The 19,542-nt window shown below is 40.6% G+C and overlaps 1 protein-coding gene across 1 annotated transcript in view; it reads left to right on the forward strand.

Annotated features, from left to right (window-relative positions):
- LOC308522702 (nuclear body protein SP140-like protein) overlaps positions 1 to 18,577 on the forward strand; it is a 55,226-nt gene extending 36,649 nt beyond the window's left edge. Inside the window, exons 9-16 of the mRNA XM_081096236.1 lie at positions 4,080 to 4,184; positions 6,277 to 6,419; positions 7,563 to 7,604; positions 15,847 to 15,962; positions 16,234 to 16,342; positions 16,675 to 16,752; positions 16,968 to 17,099; positions 18,142 to 18,577. Coding sequence (XP_080952362.1) covers positions 4,080 to 4,184; positions 6,277 to 6,419; positions 7,563 to 7,604; positions 15,847 to 15,962; positions 16,234 to 16,342; positions 16,675 to 16,752; positions 16,968 to 17,099; positions 18,142 to 18,210 — 794 coding nt within the window. The 3' untranslated portion in view covers positions 18,211 to 18,577. The remainder of the gene's footprint in view (positions 1 to 4,079; positions 4,185 to 6,276; positions 6,420 to 7,562; positions 7,605 to 15,846; positions 15,963 to 16,233; positions 16,343 to 16,674; positions 16,753 to 16,967; positions 17,100 to 18,141) is intronic.
- Positions 18,578 to 19,542: the final 965 nt, after the last annotated feature.

Raw genomic sequence — 19,542 nt, forward strand, 5'->3', positions numbered from 1 at the left:
TGTGGCTATGTTCTAGGCCATCCAAAAGATAAATGGACAAAAGAAAAATATATCTTTCTGCAGAATGCTAGCCCTTTTGTGTGAAGCTTTCCTAGAGGTTCCCTCATCCCACAAAAATAGTTTGTTCTCATCTTACTCAACAAATCTTAACCTGGTGGTCCTGCCAAATATTAGGGAAGTTATGAACTATGGTGTTTTGTCTGGACTCTGACATCTCTGAGAATGCAGATATTCTGTTAGTAATTTAAGAATTAAAATGGGTTTCTGGAACATGACATGAAGAATTTATTTCAGTAACTCTTTAAAATGTGTTGAAAGTCCCTTTGGAACCTGTGTGGCCAATATTCGTAAATGTTCTAGATCACTTTAAAATATGTACATTTGAACACCTTCCTGGGTTCCAGCTTCTCCCTTCATAAAGGCTCTTTATCAAGCACACTGTTTAAATATACTGGATTCATGGTAAATTAGGTTGTATTTGTTCCATCATGTTGGATAGAGATGTGTTAAGTTTTCCAAATGATTATATTTGCCAACTCCTCCATGTTCTGTTGTTTTACATTAAAATTTTGATGCCATTTATGATTGTTATAACTTAGATACCTTCTTATTTTATAGTTCCCCTTTATCCTTATCAATGCTTTTAACCTTCAAATCTTTTTTTTTTCAGGATGCTAATATTGCGACATTAACTTTTATAGTTTTTACCCCTTTTCATAGATCCCCACCCCATGCAACTTTGTTTTATATCTCTTGTAAAAACACAGCTTTTTATAATTTTCTCAGATAATCCTCATCTTTTAATAGTTGTTTTATTTGGTACTTTCATTATGATCCCTGATATATGTGTACTTCTACATCTATATTGTTGTTAACCATTATTTTTGTGTGTTTCTGTGTCACTTTCCTACTATCTGAATTATTGAGATAGAATTTTATATTCTACCTTTTTCTCCACTGGTTTGGAAACTGGAGGTAAAATTTCTATAATTTCTTTAACCATGCCTAATCTCAACAGATAACAAGGATCTTAGCATGGATTCCCGCAAATTCAACATCCCATCTCCATCATTTAGCTATTGTTACTAAATTTCTTCTCATTATAAATTTTGAAACATTATCATTTACTTAAATTTGTCATCATTTTATGCACATCATTTTATGTTTCTTTTTTGGTTTCAACATTGGTCTAGCTGAATAAATTTTTGGTTCTTTTAGTGAGAGTGTCTAAGTGTTATATGTGCAAATTTGGCTTTATTTTGAAACAATTTTTTATTGATTTTTCTATAGAGAGAGGAAGATAAGATGATAGATGATAGATAGATATATAGATAGATAGATAGATAGATAGATAGATAGATGATAGAAATCTATGTGGAAGAGAAATATTGATCATTTGCCTTTTGTATGGGCTCCAACTGACCGAGGACCTAACCAGAAACCTAGTAATGTGCCCTGACCAGGAATCAAACACACAGCCTTTCTGTGCAAGGGATGGCACTCCAACCAACTGAGCCACACTGTACAGAAAGAATTTTTTTTGCCAAGATTAAAAAATTCTAGGTCAATGTTTATTTCTCTTCAGTATACTAATATGATTACTGCATTTTCTTCTAGACTCTATTGTGTGGCTGATGAATATTCTCCTTGTATTTTAACTGTCACTTTTTGGTTAATAAGCTATTATTCTTGCCAAAATATCTTTTTCCAACTTTGGAATTATGAAAACTTTAAGGCTACTGAAAAACTTGAAAAATTTGACAGTAAACATAGACTCACAATTAGCATGTATTGTGCTTACTTTATCTCATTTTTGTCCATCTATGTATTTCTCGATTCATCCACTAACCATCCTCAACTTTGAAACATTTTAAAGTTGCAGACAATAATACACTTCCCCCAAAACACTTTAGCATGCATATCATTAACTAGATTCAATATTTGTTTGTATTTCTTTTTCTTTTAGATAAAATTTACAATGAGATGTACAAATACTAGATATATCATTCTATGGATTCTGATAAAAGTGTTCTCCTGTAAAATCCTAATTGTTATCAAGAGACAGAATATGACCATCACTCTAGAACTTAAACAGCTCTCCTCTGAGGAGGACACTTCACTATCCTGGGATAATTAAGAGGGAGATGCTCTCTATTTTATACTGGTCAGAAAACAAATTTGCCCTCTGACTTGGGGAGCAACATTAACTCTAGCTTCTAAAACTCTTTGCTATTCACACATCCTTGAAAAGATACTCTGGGGCATGTGGAATTGCATGGAGAATTGGGTCCTAACAAATTCACCTCACAAAGCACGTTCTGGCTATTTCCCTGTGCAGACACCACTCCACCAGCCAAGATTAACCTGACCCCTGGAGTCTAGTAGTATATTCATTCAAATTTTTTCCTTCAGAATTTAACAAATGTCCTAAACCATAATTTCTTAGGTCTCCTATGACCACTGCTGTGGTGCAAGTCACCATGGTTGCATGAGGGAGGCAAGTGAATGCCTGGCTTTCACACAAGAAATGCAATCCCAATGGCACACATGGTGATCCTGAAACAGGCATTTATAATTGTTCAGGTTCCTGAGGAGAATATATCAGCCATAAGTAGGGTTGGTCCCTGATCACCTGTAACCTTAAAGTTTTCAGCTCTGTTCATTGTTGACGGGTTTTGGAAAGAGATGGGGGCAATACAGTCTATCCAATCTGCTCTATTTCGCCATGATGTCCAATCTGTTCTATTTCTCCATGATGTCTCCCGCAAGCCTTCATCCAATGACTGAGAATCATGAGGGGACCATGTCCAGAAATGTTCTGCCTGGGGGATACTAATGCTGGCAGAAGCCCCTGATTCCTCACATCTGATGCTGAATGGCAGAATCAGTATCTACATATGTGGTGGGAGAGCTAGACAAGAGTGATTTCTTTCAGGAGAGTCTTGAAAGACAAATATGGTTAGTGCTCTTTCACCTCCCACACCTCCTAAGTGTTTCATCCTCAGGTGCCTGGATCTTTTGCTCTTCCTTCACTACCAAAAATATGGAGGGGGGAATATATTGTGTACCATTCCATTGGCTGTAACCTCATCTCCTCATCATTCGTTCTAATAATCTCCTATTGTCACTCACAATTTTTATCCACAAGGGTCAGATACAAGCAGGGCAAAGGCATTTTCAAAAAATATAACCAAAATCTCTAGGCACTCTGAAGAGTGGGGAAGAACAATGCATCCTCACCAGCAATGGTCAGAACAGAATCCAGATTTGCACAATTGGTCTATATAATGCCATTAATTCCCCAGCACTTTTGTCCTTATCACAATGCAGGAAGGAGCTGATCCCTTTCTGCCTAGATTGGGGAAAGCTGCCTTCAGTGACAAAATACCCATAATAGAGAAGTGTGTGGACAGGAAGAGATGAGGTCATAGAGTTAGATGATCAGAGCATTGCGTGTAGCCTTTTATAAAGGACACACCATTGTCAGACTGTAATGGTCCAGCAAGTCATGCAATTTGCAGATTGTTCTTGAGCTTCCTCAGCTCCTCTTTTAGCTTTGGAGAAAGTTGATGTGAGGGACAAATGAGGCAAAGTAGAGAACATGAATTAAGGTAGACACTATCATCAGGGTTAACTCATTACTATCCTCTCCCTAAGTCAGAGCTCAAACGGGGAGATACAAGTATAGTCTCTGATATTGTCTCCAGCTACCTAACTGCACTGGAAGAGCATAGATGGAGACCTTCCTTCAGAACTTGACAGCAGCTGTTTGTTTCATTGTCATGAAAGAATCAGGGGAGGGGATGACTGCATTGAGAGTTACTACAGTTTTATAGAAGCCTGGTAGCACTTTGCTAAGGCATTCTGATTGTGTGAGATTTGAGAGGGGGGGATGAAGGTAAGCATTCTATTGCTGTGCATCAAAAATGCCACTGACAGAAAGACTTTGAAACTCTGGAGATTTGTGAGATAAAGTTTCCTAAGTACTCCTATGTCTTTATAGAAACCATCTCAACTTGGGAGGAAGTTGTATTTGTGCAGTTGTAAAATGAGATACAATGAAGAATCTTCTCTTTCAGGGACAAAAATGCGCACAGATGAGACTGTGGATTTTAAGGCTGAAATACTTCCTGTGACCTGTGGGGAGATGGTGGGCATGTTAATTAAGAGAAAATTGAAACGAGGTAAGATTCAAGGTCTACTTTCAGTTATAAGCCCTCCATGAAGGAATCACAAAAAGTAATGGAATTACCCATGTAAATTACCCATTGTTTAAGGAATTGGGGCCCCAGTTTTGTCTTGAGAAGAGGTAGGGATCTCTAAGATAATGTTTTTACACTTTAAGAAATGGTGCATATTAAGTGCTCACTTCCAGGTGGATGTATCCATGAGGATGCCCAAGGAACCAAAGAGAAGTGCAGAAACGTCAGTCTGTGGGTGGAAAAGATTGCATACTTTATTTTGAATCAGCCTCCACCTTCATGTCCTATACCCCTTCTGGAAATCATCAACAAGACAGGGTGTTTGTTGTTGTGAGGAGTTCACAAAATTTAAAATCAGAAAACCTGAGTCCCAGCCTCAGCTCTGCCAAGAGTGACTGAGTAAAGAATGGGACTTTTCTGAGCCTGAAACTTCTCATCTAATAAATGGATAATAATTAAAAACCTGCCTCCTGGTGTGACTTTGAGACAATGTACATAATGACTGTAAAATGTTTTCTGATTTGAACATTATAAAGCTTTCCAATAGTTGTCTATTATGATGAACCCCATATCAGATTAATCTTAATGTGGGTATGTGAAAAAATTATATGTTTGCATCAAAACTATTTTTAAACAGCTTTACTGAGATATAACTCACATATATACTAGTAATTCACCATTTTAAGTGTAGAATTCACTGCTGTTCTAATTTAAGAACAGTTTTGTGCCCCACTAAAGGAAACACCATGTTCTCTCAGGAGTCAATACCCACTCCCACCTCACCCCACCATCCAGCTCTAAGCAACCACTCATCTCTTTTATGATCTATATACTGGCCTATTCTAAATATTTCATATCCATTGACTCATATAACAAGTGCCTTTTGGTGACTGGTTTTCACTCAGCACGATGTTTTCCAGGTTCATATGTATATATCATGCATTATATTTTATTCTTTTTTATTGTCAAACTAGAGGCCCGGTGCACAAATTGTGCACTAGTGGGGTCCCTTGCCCTGCCCCACAATCAGGGCCAAACAGGGACATGTCGCCCAGTCTTGATGGGGGCCGATGGGGGCCGGTGGGCTGGGGAGTGACTGTGGGAAGTTGGCTAGCCAGCCAGGAAGGGACCACAGGAGGGCTCCAGGGAATGTCCAACCCTCTCACCCAGTCCCGATCAGCCAGACCCCAGCAGCAAGCTAATCTATCAGTCAGAGAGTTTGCTCCCTGGTTGTCAGTGTGCATCATAGGGAACAATCTTTCAGACACTTAGCATATTGCGCTTTTATTATGTAGGATAATATAATAGTCCATGGTGTGGAGACACAGTAACACATTTATCTATCAGTTTAGGTTTTCTCACCCTTTCACTATTATGAATAATGCTGTTTTGAATAAAGATTTTGGTGAACCTGGTTTTTTAATTCTTTTCACTAAATACTCGGGAGTGGAATTGCAGGGTTACATGGCAATTCTATGTTGAACTTATTGAGAAAAATCAAAACTATTTTCCACAGTATGGCACCAGTTTATATTCCCACCAGTAAAATCTGAGTTCTCTTATTTCTCTGCATCCTCACCAACACTGGTTATTGTCTATCTTTTTCATTACAGCCATCCTAGAAGGTGTGACGTAGTATCTAAATGAGGTTTTTATTTCCTTTTCTCTAATGAATAATGTTATTAAGTATATGACTATCTTTTATCTGTATATAAGTAAAATTTTCCACTGAATAATATTTCACAATTAAAGTCAGTTATCCATGACTTCACATAAGAAAAATATCAGCCCAATAATGCCATTGAACTGGAAGGAAATCATCGTAATACAGGGCACAGATGTTGCCTTAGTGTCATTGAGAGCAGCAGGGCAGGGCCTCCATTTCAGATTTCACTCCAAAGTAGAAAATCTCTTTACATGGTATTTATGGGCTGGGTTTGGGGATTCTCAAGTATAAAAGGTGAGGCCACACTCTTCTGCTAGTGATCTTGAACCCAAATTGGGTGGCTGTAGATCCCGTGTCTGAGCTCTGAGGACAAGGAGGTTTCAGGATCAACTTATCCCGGTCTTACAGGAGCCACAGTGAAGTGTATAAGGAGAGAGGATGGAAACTGGTACACCCCCAGGGAATTTGAAGTTGCAGGAGGCTATGAAAAATCAAGTAACTGGAAGAACAGCGTGTGCTGCGGTGGGACAACCCTAAAAAACCTGAAAGAGGTATTCCAGTGACTTTCCTTGTTGTATTAGAAGAAAAGGTCACTATTTGCTCACAAAATATATGCTGAGTCATGGCTATAGGCCTGGGGTCCCCTAACATTATCCTGGTCCTGGAGGGAGGAACCCCACACTCATAAGTCAGTACAAGACAGCACATTGATGTTGTCAAAGGGTCTCAGTTGGGGCAGGAGACTAGAGGAGGGAAAGGTCATTCTGATGGAGGTGCTTGCAGACAACTTTAGCCACTGATAGAAAGGAGACTATCTATAGTCAAACAAGTGGTCAGAAGGCACTCGAGAGAAAGAATGGTGTAAAAACCAGAACCATTACTAACCTGGCTCCACAGGTTGAGGTAGATGGATTGTGTGTGATGAGGCATAATCCATCAATTGGGGGGGGGGGGGGTTTGGATGATTTAATGCCAGGCTAAGGATTTTAAACTCACAGCATAGACAATGCATAACCAGGGAAGTCTCCTGAGGTATGAAATGACATATTTGAAACAGTATCTCAGACAACATGGGGCCTGCTAATCACTTCACTGTCTTTCAGCCCAAGACACCTATAGTGAACCTACAATTCTCAGCTCCAATGTCACCCCTCTCTGAATATTCCCTGACTGACCTGCCTTGTCATCCCTTCCCTGGCCCCCCCTGACCACACTATTAAGGCCCTTCTCTCAGTTTTATACTTATCCTTTCATGCAAACCCTTGCTCTCCTAGATCCCTCTAGGGTTTATACATCTTTGTGTGCCCAACATTGTGCAGAGTATCTGACACTCAATAGCCGTGGGACATGTGTGTGTCAGTTGAGCAGCCCTGGTGTGAGGAAATAACTTGAGTGGCACTGGTGGGAATGGAACGGAAGTGAAAGCTGTCAAAAAGGTTGTCAAGGAAATGAAAACTTAAGTAAATAAGAACAAACACAAAAGAAAAGGAAAAAAATCTAAAGAGGATTTTCCAGCTACTATTAATGAATTCTAGAAGCACATTGAGGAGGGGAAGATGGGTTCTCATTTAGACATCTTGGTTTGAGCTGAAAGTGGAACATTCAAGTAGAAATATTTGGGAGGAGGTTGAAATGCCAGATCCACAAAACATAAACACAGGCTAACCATACACTTGGATCTTTTACTCTTTCAGTATCTACCTGAACTTCCAGGAAAAGGTGGCATGAAGAAAAAGGTGATTATTACTTTATACAAGTTCTTTTTCTTAATCTTTATTGTTGAAAGTATTACATCAATCTCCCTTTTTACCCCATTAACCTCTTCCAGCCTGATCCCATCCCCCCAACCCCACCACCCCAGGCCCTCACCATCCAATTGTCTGTCGCAAAGGACAATTGTATATGCATCCAAGTCCATTGGTTGATCTCTTCCTACCCACCCTCCTCTGCCTTCCCTCTAAGTTTCAACAGTCTGTTCTGAGATCATGTGATAGTTATCTTTCTCTGACTGGCTTATTTCGTTTAGCATAATATTCTCCAGGTCCATCCATGCTGTTGCAAATGGTAAGAGTTTTTTCTTTTTTATTGCCACACTAGAGGCTTGGTGCACAAAAATTTGTGCACTCGGGGGGTAGGGGGGGTCTCTCAGCCCGGCCTGTGCCCTCTAGCAGTCTGGGACCCCTCAGGGGATGACCACCTGCTGGCTTAGGTCCACTCCCTGGGAGATTGGGCCTAAGATGGCAATCAGACATCACTCTGGCAGCCTGGCAGCCCTTGGGGAATGTCCACTTGCCAGCAGGGAGCAGGCCTAAACTGCAGTCGGACATCCTTAGCACTGCTGAGGAGGCAGGAGAGGCTCCCACCACCACCGCTGTACTGGCAGCCATCAGCCTGGCTGTGGCTGAGCAGAGCTCCTCCCATGTGAGAGCACCCTGACCACCAGAGGGCAGCTCCTGCATTGAGCGTCTGCCCCCTGGTGGTCAGTGTGTGTCATAGTGACCAGTCATTCCCAGTCACTCTGCTGTTAGGGTCAGTTTGCATATTACCCTTTTACTATATAGGATAGAGGCCTGGTGCACGGGTGGGGGCTGGCTGGTTTGCCCTGAAGGGTGTCCTGGATCAGGGTGGGGTCCTGCTTGGGTGCCTGGCCAGCCTGGATGAGGAGATGAGGGCTGTTTGCAGGCTGCCCTCACCCCCTTCAGGGTGGGGGTCCCCATTGGGGTGCCTGGCCAATCTGGGTGAGTGGTTGAGGGCTGTTTTCAGGCTGGCAGGTAACTGAAGCTCCCAGCCTCTCCTTTTTTTTCTTTTTCTTTTTTTATTCTGGGATTTATTTACTTTCTATGGCTGTCATTGGAACTGAGAGCTGGCTTTAGCTCTGAAGCCGGCTCCAGCTTGAGGCCTTGGCTGCTGGAAGCAGGTATCTGGAGTTTGTTTGGCTTCTATAATTGAAACACTGTTGCCATCACTGCCGCTCTAAGCTCTGAGGCTGAAGCTGGCTGAAAGCAGGTTTCTGGAGCTTCTTTAGCTTCTATAATTGCAACATTGTTTCTTAGACTGCAGCTCAGAGGCTGGCAGTGGCAGGCGAGGAACCTTGGCTTCCTCCATCACTGGAGCAAGCAAGCCTCCTGTTCGCTTCAGCTGCCTGGCTGCTGGACGCCATCTTGGTTGACAGTTAGTTTGCATATTGACCTGATTAGCCAATGGGAAGTGTGTCTGAGGTATGGTCAATTTGCATCTTTCTCTTTTATTAGTGTAGATAGTATTCCATTGTGTAAATGTACCACCATTTTTTATTCACTCATCTGTTGATGAGCACTTAGGTTGTTTTACATGATAATTTCATATGTGAATTTTTATTTATTGTTTAAAGTATTACATATGTCTCTTTTTTCCCTGATTGACCATCCCACAACTCCCCCCCGCTGAGGGCAAGCCCCCACCGCCCCAGCATCTATGTTCATTGGTTATGCTAATATGCATGCATACAAGTCCTTTGGTTGATCTCTTAAACACCCCCCCGCCCCCACTTTCCTGCCTTCTCTCTGAGGTTGGACAGTCTGTTCAGTGTTACCTTGTCTCTGGATCTACTTTTGTTCATCAGTTTATGCTGATCACTATATCCCACATATGAGTAAGATCATGTCATACTTATCTTTCTCTGACTGGCTTATTTCGCTTAGCATAACGCTCTCCAGTTCCATCTATGCTGTTGCAAATGGTAAGAACTCTTTCTTTTTTACCGCAGCGTAGTATTCCATTGTGTAGATGTAGCACAGTTTTTGAATCCACTCATTTGCTGATGGCACTTAGGCTGTTTCCAAATCTTAGCTATTGTGAATTGTGCTGCTATGAACATGGGGATGCATGTATTCTTTCTGAGGAGTGTTTCAGGTTTCTTAGGATATATTCCTAGAAGTGGGATCACTGGGTCAAGTGGGAGTTCCATTTTTAAGTTTTTGAGGAAACTCCATACTATTTTTCCATAATAGCTGCACAGTCTGCTTTCCCACCAGCAGTGTACTAGCATTACCTTTTCTCCACAACCTCTCCAATACTTGTCATTTGTTGATCTATTCATGATAGCTATTCTGACAGGTGTGAGGTGATATCTCATTATCATTTTGATTTGCATTTCTTGGATGATTAGTGACTTTGAGCATTTTTCCATATGTCTCTTGGCTTTCTGTATGTCCACTGTGGAGAAGTGTCTATTTAGGTCATTTGATATTTTTAATTGGATTGTTTGACTTCCTTTTGTTAAGTTGTATGAGTTCTCTATATATTTAGGAGATTAACCCCTTATTGGGTATATCATTTGCAAATGTGTTCTCCCAAGTAGTGGGCTCCCTTGTTATTTTGTTGATGGTTTCTTTTGCAGTACAGAAGCTTTTAGTTTTAATGTAGATCAATGGAATAGAACAGAAATCAACCCAAGCCACTATGCTTAGTAATATTTGACAAAGGAGGCAAGACCATACAATGGAGTAGAAACAGTTTCTTCAATAAATGATGTTGGGAAAATTGCACAGGTTCATGCAAAAAAATGAAACTAGACCACCAACTTACATCATACACAAAAATAAACTCAAAATGGATAAAAGACTTAAATGTAAGATATGAAACCATTAAAGTCTTAGAAGAAATGATAGGCACCAAAATTTCAGACATCTCTCATAGCAATATGTTTACCCATACATCTCCTAAGACAATGAAAACTAAGGAGAAAATATACAAGGTCTTATTACATAACTCATTTTATATGATATAGCATCTTTTTTATGGTTTCTCAGTTTTGTAATTACCATTGTTACCTCTTCTCCTGGTTCCTCCCTTCATTTTATTTAATTAATTATTTTATTTTGTATGTGCCTTCAGATTTGTTCCATTGAACATTAGGTTGAATGCAGGGTCATCTTTGAATGGTAAACCATTTGAGATGAGGATAATAAAGAGCCATCAAAATAGATCTCGTAGCTGAGTTTTAGCTATAGATGCAGATATTGTCAGGGTGTCCAAGTTATAAAAGCAGACATAATTATGGAATACATAAAAATATTTCTTAATAAGGTCACAGGCTCATTTTTGACTCAGACCAGATATTTTTCATAAAGGTTACTATTTTCTAACTTTAGTAAAATCTGATGAAGCAAAATTTGATCACCATCATCCAGATGAACCAGGTTTAGTACTGAGTCTATCTTGGGATATATATGAAACCATACACTATTTCATGAGATAGGCAACTAAAAGCATATTTCTTTTCTGCTTTTGTTTTACAGCATCTTCCATTCCTTCCATAAAATAGACATACAGTATTCTCTCTCAGGCAAAATTATTGGGAAATATTTCCTAAGGATGGTGCTGTTAGGAGGGAGCTTTTGGGAGATTGATGTGTCTTACATGAGGTGCTGACCTGGAAAATTCCTTATTTTGATGCCAACCCTTTGGCTCCACCTCAGGGCTCTGCAGACCTCCTGACTATCTATGAAAGTGATTTCTCCCTCTATGGAAGAAGACTATGGAGGAAACAAACAAAATACATAATGTGAGGTGTAACTTCAGGACAAAGTAATAGTTTTTTCAAGATTGCGTATGAATGAGAACTTAAGAATGGGCGGAGGGGGGTGTGTGTGAAAAGTGCCATTCTCATATACTCCAGGTAGAAATGACCATGCAAGACTTTCATAGAATGTACATTAGGTTACATGTAGCTGTCTAGGCCTTTAGATTATCTGATATTCTAGGACTTTTGGCCCACCAGTCCTTGGCACATTATACCCATTGGGTTTACTGAAGATAAATTATTCTTTTATTTATTCAGTGACTACTTTAAATAGTAGTGTCTCTATCATTCTCTATGTGTATAGAGTTACTCAATCTGGAGTACCTAAAAGAGCTGGCAACTTCCAACCCACAGGTTCTATCCTCATTCATGGGTACAACACTTTGCAGAAACAAGGTTCAGTTGCCCCTATATTTTGTGTCTCCTTGATGAAGAATTGAAGTGACCCAAAGTGTCAGATCTCAGGACCCATTACTACCTCAGTGGATCATCTGTGCCTCCCAGAACTTCTCTTGCTGATGGAGTCTTGGTTTCTCAAAACTTTAGTATCACACTTGGCACAACATGACAGCTTCCTGTCTCTTGATGAGGGCCACATATCCTTTCTGGTAACAGCTGCTGTATTGTCAAATTATCTGAAATACTCAGCCAGAATTATTATTGGTTTTATGCTAGTATTTGCTAAAAAGATAGCAAGTAATCCCTTTTCCTAAGTGAAACAAAACTCATTTACTATGCAATTATTTAATGCATTAAAAATGCCCAATGTTCATTACAGAAGATTGAAATAATATCCCTGACTTCAAGAATTGTTTCAACTTCGTTGTTTACCATGGAGAAATATTTAATGGGGAGCAGGGCCTTCTAGGCTCTCCAGAGAAGCAGGCAATGACATGACCATTTCTCAGGTCATTTTTGAGTGGATCACCCTTGTCTATGACCTCTCTGACCTGGGTGGAGATAAAAAGCCAAGGCTGCCTGAAGGTAATGAAGTCAAGTTGTTCTAATGAATAAACAAGATCAGTGTAAGTGTTATACCCAATAGTCAGTTTCCTGTGAAAAGTCAGCCAGGTGCCATCTTGGGATTTGGATGAAAAGGAAATGCGGATGAACTTTCGAAAGTTGACTTGGTCTAAGGAGGAGCTTGTATTCATTTTAACTTTTGACGGGTGCCCTAGAAGAGTTACTGGAGGTGGTGGAGTTCATGTTATACTACCCATGATCAAGACTCCATGGGGAGGAAAAGGCAATTGTTCTAACAAGTAACCTCAGTCATCTTAATAATCTTTCCTAGGAGAGATATTACAGGTCAATTCAGCATTGGCTTATAATATACTCATGCATTAATAATCACATGTGTGAAACTAAATCTCAACTCAGGTCCCACGCTTTGCACACAAAATCACCTGAAGACCTCTGAAAAATAACATTGTCTGATCCCACTCTAGATAAAATTTTGATCAAATCATTCTGAGTTATGACTTGGACATTAGAATTATTAAAATATCTCCAGATGATTTTGATACACAACTTACTCATTCTATGGCTTAAGGAGAATACTAACACCTGTGCCTTTTGATTCAGCATCTATGATGTTGGGACCAGGAATTTAGTATTTTATATACTCGCCTCTGAAAATTCAAATGTACAGCCAAGCTAAGACACAAAGAGCCAAAGGGAAAAGGCCCTAGACTTGATTACAGATAGAGATGCAAGATTCTTGTGTACTTATTACATTTGTTATTTCCTTGATTTTCTGGGAAGATGGTTACCAATCTCTGGACAATCATGATAGCAGTCTGTGAGTGCCTACAATGAGGAGAAGGAAAATGGCCCTGGGCCTCCATGTTAGACCCAGTGTCAATCTCCATTATGGATGTGGTTCAGGATTCCCTGGAACACTGAATGGGAGCTGTTGGCAAGATGTTCCTTGAGCTTTGCACTTTCTCATATATGGCCATTTTTTAAATCAAAATAAATGACCAGATTCCTGATTCTCCCCAGATAAGAATTTTCGCCCTAAATCAGAGTGACTTTTCATCTTTTATTACTTTCTGCATGAAGAGAAACAATATAGCTGTGCTGCACATTACTGTGCCCATTTACTTCAAGATGGACATTTGTGATCTTTGTGTGCTGCTAACAGAGATATAATACAGACTTTGAGAAACAGAACACTTTTCTCTATGTATTAAGGTGAAACCATTCATTAGGATCTCAGCATGCCTGTACACAGTGGACCCTACAGAGATGGAACTAACTAAACAAGCTTAACTGTTACTGTGAAAAGGAGTGAGCATAGTAGGATTTGGAATACAAGTAAGAGTATAGGCCCAGGATGAATTCTCAGGTTTGTGGTCAAAGGCAAATATTTTATGAAATGGAGGCACCAGGAAAGAAGAGGTAGTGGGTGTGGGGACAGGATAATACATTGTTTTGCCTGGATGTGTTTGGGGTGTGCTTTAAGGGGCCAGGGGGAGATGCTGGGTGAGCATAGGGATATGCACAAATGCAGAAGACAGGCTGGACATTTGGGAGCTGGAAACATGGCAATGTAACTGCAGCTTTGAGAGTCATTTGGTTATCTAGGGCAATCAAATGGCCAAATATCTAAACCTAAGGGATTCTAAGTGTTAGAAGAGGAGAGGACAAAAAGGAAACAGATACAGCAGTGAGGCTGATTGACTATACCTAGGAGAGTAATGGCACCAACCCCATGTGTTTGGAGAAAGGAGAAATGGTAATGGCAGAGAAAAGTGGACACTCTCATCAATAGGGGTCAAGTTCCCAAGTGAGTCTCGTTTGTGTCACCTGAGATGGTCACCAGAGGGTAGGAATTTCTCTAATAGACAATGGGATAGACAGGATATTTCTATCTATAGAGCAACCCAGAATCTTCTGGGTTCTCTCAGAAGGCAGAACCAGGAAAGCAACCAGGAACAAATATAGTTCCTGATAGTTCCTGATTCATATGTAAATGCTGATTCTCATTTAAAAGAAAGAATAAAGGGGTTTTCTGTTTTAATCACCTCGTTGGTGAGGGAGGGATATCTACCACACAGTTTGGGGGACAGCAAGTAATGGCATCTGTCACTGGACAGATGGATTGGCAAATGTGTATTAGTCACATATACTCCTAAACCAAGGAAGGAGAGCAGTGCCAGCCATGCAGGCCTCACCAAGGTTGCCCTCAGAACCAGGGGCTGTGGAGGGTGGGTTATGCCCTGGTTTCCCTGGGAGGTTATGGCATGCTTGTTTAAATAATTCCATGGCTGACAGGGAACTGAAGCTTGGTATTCTAGGCTGAGCAGGGTTACACGTGATCCCTTGACAAGGAGCATTGTTTAGCTGTAGGACCTTATCCAGGAGAGCAGATTCAGGAAGGGAACTTGCATATAGGCTGTTCAAGGCATTCTCAATTTTACCAAATGTCACAGCAGCACATAATGTTGAACTTTAATGTTAGACTTTACACTGCATTTTCTTGATTAGGATAGGGCTCAGTCACAGGCCAGCTATTTCTCATGAATACATATGATTGTATTTAACACAGTGTATCTTCATATCTGCTCTATAAATTTGGTTGGGTTCAATGAGTAAAAGTTACACCACAGGATTTGGATGGAAATGCTGTCAAATTTTATCTTCTTCAAATGAAATTAAACATGGTTAAAGGCCACATATTAAGACTGGTAAGAAATCCAGTACCAGTTGTTTAAGGGAGTCCCTCCCTATTCTGTTTATAAAACAATGCAATTGCCACTTTCTCTGCCCATTCAGCGATGGAGCCTAAGGGATTCTAAGTGTTAGAAGAGGTGTTCTAGTGCCAAGGAGCTATATCTTCCCTGGCACAAACTGGTCATCTGTGCCTGTGGTCTTTCTAATTCAAAGACACTGTCATAGGTTCAGGGGCCCTTCAGATATAGAATCCACAGTCCAGAAACCCCTACCAAGCCCTTCAACTCATAGGAAGCCTTTAGCCAAGAAAACAGGAATACTGTCTTAGCAGTTTATTCAATCTTATCAATTTCTCAATAAACCACCTTTCCCTGCGTCATTTTAGTGATTTTGGTACAGGCAAATGAATTTTGTTCCAGGACCTTGATTTATCTGCGAGATAATACAATGGTTCACAATTTTACAAAATTCACCCTCTCTTTTGTAGCTGATCTTTCTGTGTTAGAGACTCTGGTTTTATAGGAAAACCTTTTCTGGTCACATAGGCCACTCCTACTGAACTTCACCACAGACCAAGAGTTCTTTTTCTGAAACTCCATTCCATGTAGTTGCTTCACAGCTCAGGGAGAAGCACATAACTGTCCATGCAGGTTCACACAAAGGCAATGAGTTCCAGATTCCCACAGCGCTAGTCTTCAAGGTCTCAGTGGGGATACAGACATTGTTTTATCTTCTAGCTGAAAAAAGTGGAAAAATGCAAGATCTGTGGGGATGAAGGAAAGCTCTTCAACTGCAGTCGTTGTTTCAGCTTCTTTCATAAAGACTGTTACATCCCACCTGTGGATCCTAAGAGGTTTGTGAGATGCACACCCCTCTCCTTCTATGGACCTTCTTCCTGCCATGCACACTCACAGTGCACTCACCCAGACACCATCTCCCACCCAATAAACTGCTGCTTCTACTCTATGGAGCATGTTTTCACATGAGAGTCCTAGAGAATCTGGGAGGTGACCCCTCATTCCCTGGTTGTGCCTATCAGCCATTCCTTAAAGGAGGTCAGTGGCAGCCATGGGAACAGAGGTGTTTCTGGGGCTTGCCTTGCTTACTTACACCTTTCATTACAGGATCAATTGGATATGTACCTTCTGCACAATAAAAATGTCTTCAAGAAGTCAGCAGTGTTACAGTGAATCTGAAGTCCTGGAGAGACAGATGGTGCCAGAAGAGAAGTTAGTGAGTTGAATTTGACCCAAGACATCTCCTTTCCGCTCACATGAGAAGTCAATCAGGAATGGGTGAGGGAAAGGGCTTCAAAGGGTTACAGCATGGCATATAAGCTGCTCTTCTGACCATGCCTCAACCCTCAACCACACTGAAAATTCACCAGAACCTGGTTGCAGAAAGAAAAAGAAGAAAAATAACTTAGCTATTATATGTTAGTGTCCAAGAGCAATCCCTGTTCAGGAAACTTCCAGAAGACTACTGTGGTCATGCATCTGCCTGGGCATGCATATGGGCTCATTCTCTCCAAGCTGCTTTTCATTCACAATCTCCTTCTTTTGCAGAAATGTGAACTCCTCCTCCTAAAGGTCTATTGCCATTTAGAGAGCAACATTTTTCCGAATATTCCACATGAAAATTATGTGAGTAAGAACAACAAACCATGATTACAAGCCTCCTTAATATTACCCCACCTTGACATGGTCACTGTGGGATCTGTGATATGAAGCCCATGGGAGGGAGAGCATGTGAGCTGTTTTTCTATTTACATTGCATTTCCACTGGATTTTATGGAATCCACAAAAGACAGACATTGACCTGTGTCAGTAATGCTCCTATTGATATATTTTTTCTTCAGTTTCAAAAGGCTTCTCAATGCCTAAAGACACTTAAGGACTTGGATGAAATCAAGGATAGTCTAAATAAAGAATGTTATTCCAAAGTGGAGGAGTTTGTGCTTAAAGTGAACAACATCTTTCAGGATCCTAAGGTAAGTGGCTCTCCCTGCTTCCATTTCATTTTCTACTCATTGAGTCACTCTGCCTGCATTTCCTGGTACTTGGATATTTTAGAGTTTCCCTCATCCTATGACAAGCCTATACAAGCAAGGATTCAGGAAGTGACTGGGTTTTTAAACTGAGGATTTAAGCTCACCAGAGAGAGCAACAGTGAATAAGGAGTTGTCCTTGAAACCAGACTTCAGGCCCCTGAGAGCTCATTTCTCTCCTCATAGGTGACAGGTGACCATTGAGAACAGTGGTGTCCTCCCTGTTCAAAACCTAAGGAGAAAATTGCTTCCTAAAGTCATGTTATCCTTCTTACCTCTCCCCAAATACACTCAATCAGAACTCTCAGAGGCCCCAAACTGCAGATAGATTTCTTTGCATGTAAATGAACCATATACAGTAACATATCACCAGAGAGAAATAGAATTGACAATGTGATAGGAAGACCACTGATTGTACATCTGTAATATTTGATTGTTACCTTAGATTACTTTTCTAACTCGCACTGAAACAACCCAAAACCAATGACTGAGAGTCCTCTGTATAGTAATGATTTCCCATTTCAGTCTAGACAACAAGAGTTAATGATGCTGTTAGGAAACAAAAGTTACCCTTAACTGCTTGAGATTTTTTTATTGTTTTGTTTTGTTTTTGTGGGTTTGTTTTTGCTTGTTTGTAAATATATTTTTATTGATTTCAAAGAGAAAGGGAGAGGGAGAATGAGAGACAGAAACATCAATGATGAGAGAGAATCATTGATCAGCTGCCTCCTTCATGCCCCACACTGGGGATTGAGCCCACAACCTGGGCATGTGCCCTGACCAGAAGTAAACCATGACCTCATGGTTCATAGGTGGACACTCAACCACAGAGCCACACTGCCTGGGCTTAGCTGCTTGAGTTTTTAAACTTATTCTGTTTGATGTAGCTTACGTGTTTAAAACAAGAGTTCTGATCATTTTCCAATGCACATTGTCTAATGACACTGATATGGTCATTATTTTTGTCTGTGTGTTTTTTCCCCAGCACAATGACTCAGACCAAACAGAAGAGGAATTTAAGAAGAATTTCAAAGACATCTTTGCTATTCAGTAAACAAATCAAAACAGTTCACTAGTGTAGTGGATGCTGTTGATACCCTGGAAAATCTTGCTTTCAAGCAGATTTCTTATCCCTGCTGTTATGTGTATTGATTGCTTATGCCATCTCTCCCCAGTGTATTTCTTTGGGCCAAATGGAGGCATATTCACCTGAAGGTTAAATCTCTTTGTCCTGGGGGCTGGTTCCCAGCACCAAAGATGAACCAATCATGTGAGTGATTCATGTTCCTGTGCTCCTCAGGGAATCAGGCTAGAGCTGGTCTCCACCTATGACCACATCCTTGCTAAGCATTTCCCAGCACAGTGTCCTGCCTCCCTTATCCCTTCTCCTCCCGAGAAAATTCTCACAATAAATCACTGACAAAAGAGACTTTTTCTCAGGCTTTGCTTTTAGGGAACCCAACTTCACATTATGGTCTAGCAAGCCAGACCTAAGCATGGAGTTCTGAACTGAATCACTGTCTTGCCAGCTGGCAACAGATGGAATACTGTTAGTCTCTAAGGTACTAAAACAGTGCAGTTGCAAAACACATTCACCTGTATGAATGAGATATTGGGGAAGAGGCAATTGTCTAACATTTACAAAGAAATAGTAACTGTAAGAACTGTGTGATTAGATGGCTATTTCTTTTTAAAAAACTATTTTACATATGCTTTTATTAATTTCAGAGGGAGGGGAGGATAGGGAGAGAGAGAGAAACATCAATGATGAGAGAGAATCATAGATTGGCTGCCTCCTAAAAACCCCCTAATGTGGATTGAGCCTGTAACCCAGGCATATGCCCTGAACAGGAATTGAACCATGGCTCCACGCTCAACCAGAGCCATACCAGCCTGGCTAGGTGGCTATTTCTAAGCTCATTTAAAGTATCAAAAAGAGTACATGGCAAGCTTATATATTAACTACCACCTGCATCTGGAAGGTACACAATATGGAAGGCCTGGTGCAGGCCCTAATTTTAAGAATGACGGACTTCTGCCCACCCTGAGTGTCTCAGTTAGTTGAGCATCCTCCTGTGCAGAGAAAGGTTTGCCTCATGGGTTATGTGTCGGTCCTGGGTCATGATGTGTATGAGAGGCAACTGATAGCTTTTCTCTCTCTGTCTCTCTCTCCCTCTTCCTCTGTCTAAGCATGTGTTTGGGTGAGGATTATATATTTTTTAAAAAGAATGATAGAACTTCAGAGAAGACTGAATTCTAAGCTCAGGTTGGTCTCTTGTGCCCAAACCCTGATAAAGAAAACATCAAGCCCTGAAACTCAGAATGGGGCTTTCTAAGTAGATGCACCTGAGGACTCTGAACTCTAGATCCTTCTGAACCCACTGTC

Source organism: Myotis nattereri (assembly GCF_964212035.1).
Source record: "Myotis nattereri genome assembly, chromosome: 7".
NCBI classification, from domain to species: Eukaryota; Metazoa; Chordata; class Mammalia; order Chiroptera; family Vespertilionidae; genus Myotis; species Myotis nattereri.